The 4,675-nt window shown below is 30.7% G+C and overlaps 2 protein-coding genes across 2 annotated transcripts; both read right to left on the reverse strand.

The window, feature by feature from the left end:
* Positions 1–921: 921 nt before the first annotated feature.
* Positions 922–1,906, reverse strand: LOC119683832. Its single transcript, XM_038097692.1, has 2 exons — positions 1,752–1,906; positions 922–1,690 (listed from the first exon to the last, which is right to left on the reverse strand). The coding sequence occupies exons 1-2, from the start codon at positions 1,776–1,778 to the stop codon at positions 1,214–1,216; spliced, it is 504 nt and encodes a 167-aa protein (XP_037953620.1). The 5' UTR covers positions 1,779–1,906; the 3' UTR covers positions 922–1,213.
* Positions 1,907–3,109: 1,203 nt separating this feature from the next.
* LOC119684085 (DNA-directed RNA polymerases I, II, and III subunit RPABC3-like) lies at positions 3,110–3,710 on the reverse strand. The gene is made up of 2 exons (XM_038098035.1): positions 3,605–3,710; positions 3,110–3,554 (listed from the first exon to the last, which is right to left on the reverse strand). Exons 1-2 carry the CDS (start codon positions 3,621–3,623, stop codon positions 3,118–3,120), a joined length of 456 nt encoding a protein of 151 aa, XP_037953963.1. The 5' UTR covers positions 3,624–3,710; the 3' UTR covers positions 3,110–3,117.
* Positions 3,711–4,675: the final 965 nt, after the last annotated feature.

Here is a 4,675-nt window from a genome sequence, read left to right on the forward strand (position 1 = left end):
GCAACTCTACGCCGCATGCACCATAATGTTTTCATTCTTCCCGCGTGAGTTTGGGTATTAACAGCCACTACGAGGCCAACACCAATGGTCAGTACAGCCGAAGCTGCGGGTCACTGACCCCCATAGTACCTCAGATCATCTCTGGTCAGATGGTGCAAGTGCCGTGCTCACTCACTACCATACGTACTTCCTACACAAGTACCGGATTGGCACTGGAATTTTAGTCGCCTTTTACGACAAGCATATCTACTGCGGGAATATTCTAGATCCCTTACCCGCAGGGGGGTACTGGAGTCTGTCTGCAAAACCAAAAAGTGATCTGAAACCTGCTCTTCGGCTTATCAACGAGTTCGTGCCCAACAAATGCCAAGAAGGTATTAATGTCAGAATGTATTTTTGAAACTCTTAATAAATAAACTTCTCATTAAACTCATTGACCAAGTACTAACATTTCTGTTAATACCTATTGGAGTAATTAGAAAAACAAACCATTTTTAATTATATAGTACATCTGCTCTCATAGCACAAAAAACGATCACTAAACCCAATATTAAGCTCTCTTAGACTTTTGAGTGTTTTTAAAACCTCAAGAAATTATCATAAAACAATGTGCTGATAGCTACCATAAAGAATTATTTTGCAGACCTTCCAAAAAACGTTTACAGAGATCGGATCCATAAATTAGAGGATCGTTCGAGTGGTTATATTGAAGTTAACATGAATGGTTTTTATGTCTCAACATCTGTTTTTTCATCCGTTCTGCAAATTTATTGGTATATTGGTGTCTTACTACAGTAGTATATGTTATGTTTATGTTTTTTATCGGTTTTGTTTGTTTTTTTTGTATATTATTGTATAATTATTTTTTAATATCTATTGAGTTTATGAAAAAATATTTGTACAAAATTAACATGTACGCTGTTTATTTGAAAAGCTTTATTTTAGATCTCAAAATGCTCCATTCAGAATATGTTAACTTCGAATTTAAATGAAAATATCTACTATTTATTTGACACTCAGTTCCAGCATTAGCCCGTAATATTATATATATGAAACATAATAAAAATTATTTTTGATTTTCGTCAAATGTGGTTCTATATTAAAGATAATAACAACAACAAATTTAGTTTACTATGATTAGATCATTTAGTATGCTAAATTAGTTTTTGTTATTATTGTTAATATTTTCCACTAAACATTCGAAATCATTATTTCACCAAAAGTACCAGCCTAAGGCTCCAATTAAAGGTGGTACGGTGGCCACATAACAATAATACATTAACGATTTTTCTTTCTCCTCAACCTCTTGTAAGAGTTGTTTACTTTTAACCTTATGCGTCCGATCTACTATTGCTTTTAGCCGATGCTGGAATTCTATTTTCGATGACTTGTGATTTCGACAATACTCTTCTGTAAATGTTTTCGGTTCATAGTTTAAAGAATCGTCGTTCTTTTCATTTGTTGCCCCTTCTTCCGAGGATAAGGGCTTAAACGCACTTCGCGGTATTCGCATGAAATTGCTCAAGACATTTTGGTAGAACTCTATATCTTGTATGTACTCTTTTTGCACTTTTCTGTACACACTTTTGTACTTTTGTCTTATATTTTCATCACCCAGTTTGGGTATGTGGCAACAGCTTCGTATACTGGAAGGAAGTGATGATTCAACCTTTCTGATTTCTGGAACTGACTGAAAATATTTTAAAAATTTTATTTCTTAACGAATCTTATTGGTTCCGAGTTAATGTTACCCTTTTCAGATTCTTAAGCCTAGGCATTGTTTTTAAAGTATATATAATTTTGCTATAATGGATTTTGTGCCAAAATTTTAATTTCTGAATAAATATATTTAAAAAATATAAAAATTATGTAAAATATTTAAATTGAGAATACTTTTGCAATTTACATAGTTATGCTTTTAATACTTTTTTTTATTTGTCAATTATTATTTTTTCAATAAAATTGTAGACGTAACTACTTCGTTAAATAGAAACCTATAATATCTTAAGGTAAATACTTTAGAAAGTTAATTATGAAATATTTAATATATCAACTGTAATTTTATCTAAACCATATTACCTTGAAGGATACACTAAGTATTTTTGCAACCCTTATTCTTCTCTCTGGTTGTCTCCAGAGATTTATATCAATAAGTTTGAGTCATCTAAAATCATCTTCAACAGCTTCGGTAGAAATTGGTAAAATTCGATGTAAAATTGATAAGGACTTGCGTCTGATAAGCGGTTAAAAAAATATTTCCCGAGACACCCATTTCGTCTGGATGCCAGAGCCGGACATTCATAAAGAAAACGTTTGATAGTTTTTTTCCCTGCAAGCTTCCACAACTTATGCAATGAGTATTGTAAGGAAGATATCATTTCTCTGCATGGGTTCCTATATACCAGTATACTGAAGTAAGAGTTTAATAACAACGTAATCTCCAGAAACGTACCCGTTTTCTAAATATCAAAATCATGTATACTGACACGTTACTTTGTGTAAAAATGTGTCACATGAAATTATTTATTTATACAGTCCAAATTTAGTTTTAGAAACCAAAATTGTGCATTTTCTTGAGACACAGCTTTAAATGATTAAGAAGCTAACCATTAAAAAGACCTTCAAGATATAGTCATTTCGAGGCTCCGGTGACAGATATATACTACAAACCATTTTTGCAATAATGGCAGACAATTTTGTACAAAATAAAAGAAATGAACTAATATCACATATGCATTTTTTTTCGGGTTTCATATACAATATCTTCAGTGTCAAAAATTATAACACGTCATGAGACGTCATGAAAACTCGAGTCTAGAAAAAGAAGTTGTCAAACATTTCCATATAAATTTTCATCAATAGCGCTTGTCCTAAACGACTGTCAAAAGGATGTTCAAAAAAGAATGCTCACATGTCAAAATTTTACATTCCATAAATTCATAAATCATAATCCTGTTTCCTAAATATAAAGTTATGCTTTGTGAAGTTTCTTCATTTATCCTATATCTGTTCATACTTATCGTTCAAAGTAAATAGATGCAAAAATTAGTTAAGCTTTTATTAATAATTTTTGTAATTTGATACTAAACGATGAATATTTTAAATTTAATTGAAAATTTAATAAGTTCGCTTAAGCATCAAATATACGAAGCTTTTTGGTACGAATAATTCAAATAATTTAGGATCACCAGTAAGAGACATTAATAGCCCACCAAAAGAGGCATGCATTGAAACTGGCCGGCCATCATCTTCAATAGAGTTACCCATTTGGTAAAATCTTCCATGCATTACGTAATCAAAGTCATCAGCAAGCGTTCTTTCTTTTGTTGGAACGTATGATTCTTCACCCAATGAACCATCCAAATTGAGGCTATTAACAATTACCATACGAATATTGATGCCTACCTCTACCGAAAATACCCATGAATATACATCCAATAACAATGTGGCATTAAAACCTAGTGAACGGCAAACAATGCGTGAAATACTTTCGAAGTTCTTGCCACCTGGGTCAACTTCTTCGATAGTAAAAATATCATCGTAAAGCACATTATCTGAAATAAGAATATTATAAAAATGGTTAGAATCAATAAATTTCACAAACCTCTAGCTGCATTTGCCATATTAGACGTCAATTCTCAACGGTTGTACCAGAGAAACTGATTGAAATATGAAAAAATTTTATATTGTCAATTTATCGATAATAACCCAGGGCTGTTATTGTTTACTGTTATTTATATGCAGAGATGATAAAAATTAATACCCGTGCTTTAAAATTTTAAAACTTATTTAATAAATAAATTAGGAGAACAATACACAAACATATTAAAATATCCTTAAATAATATCTGTATAAGTAGAGAAATATTATATATACACAAAAGCATTTTAGTTTACGGTCAAAACAATTCAAAATTTGCAAAGTATAACATCTCTGCATTAAAACAACTGTCATGCGCAATGAAACTAACACGCTAGAAATTTCTTTTTCATTTTTCGTATAATTACTCCTTATATATCTAAATATATATAATAATAATATAAACACAACACATATATGTATGTAATTTATAGAATTTATTGGAGATATTTCTATAGGCACTATTTTTGAACAGCAATCAATTTTCAGGAAATTTTATTTTCGCTATATATGGTAATATACCACTTTCGCAGGATAACCAATAAAAAAGTGACTTCTTTGTCCAATTCGACTTCACTCATCAAAGTAGTCTCCTTTAAGAGAATGCAATCATTCCAGCACTTCTGTAGAATGATTCATCTTTGGCCTTCAAGTATACCTCAGTTTCGGTGATAACTTTTTCATCGATGTCAAATAAAGTTCCTTGAAGTTTATTTACCAGATTTAAGTATAAACCGATCTGTTATTCTGATATTGTTCAATAACCAACTTTGTCATAACCGTTTAGCTTTTCGGATTGCTAATAGTGTCAGATCTCAAGCGATATAACTATTAATATTCTTTTCTCCTTAATTTAATGAATTACCCGTTAATATATTTTTAAACTGACTTTATTCATTTTAGTAACTTTTTAAATTCACTTTCTCATGTATTTAGAATGAATTATTTTTAAAAATAATTTTTATATGCGATTGTTTTGAGTATTGCTTATGGAATTCTTTATTTCTTTCTACATTGACTGATAAGCCTTAGATTT

Source organism: Teleopsis dalmanni, chromosome 2 (genome assembly GCF_002237135.1).
Source record: "Teleopsis dalmanni isolate 2A chromosome 2, ASM223713v2, whole genome shotgun sequence".
Lineage (NCBI taxonomy): Eukaryota > Metazoa > Arthropoda > Insecta > Diptera > Diopsidae > Teleopsis > Teleopsis dalmanni.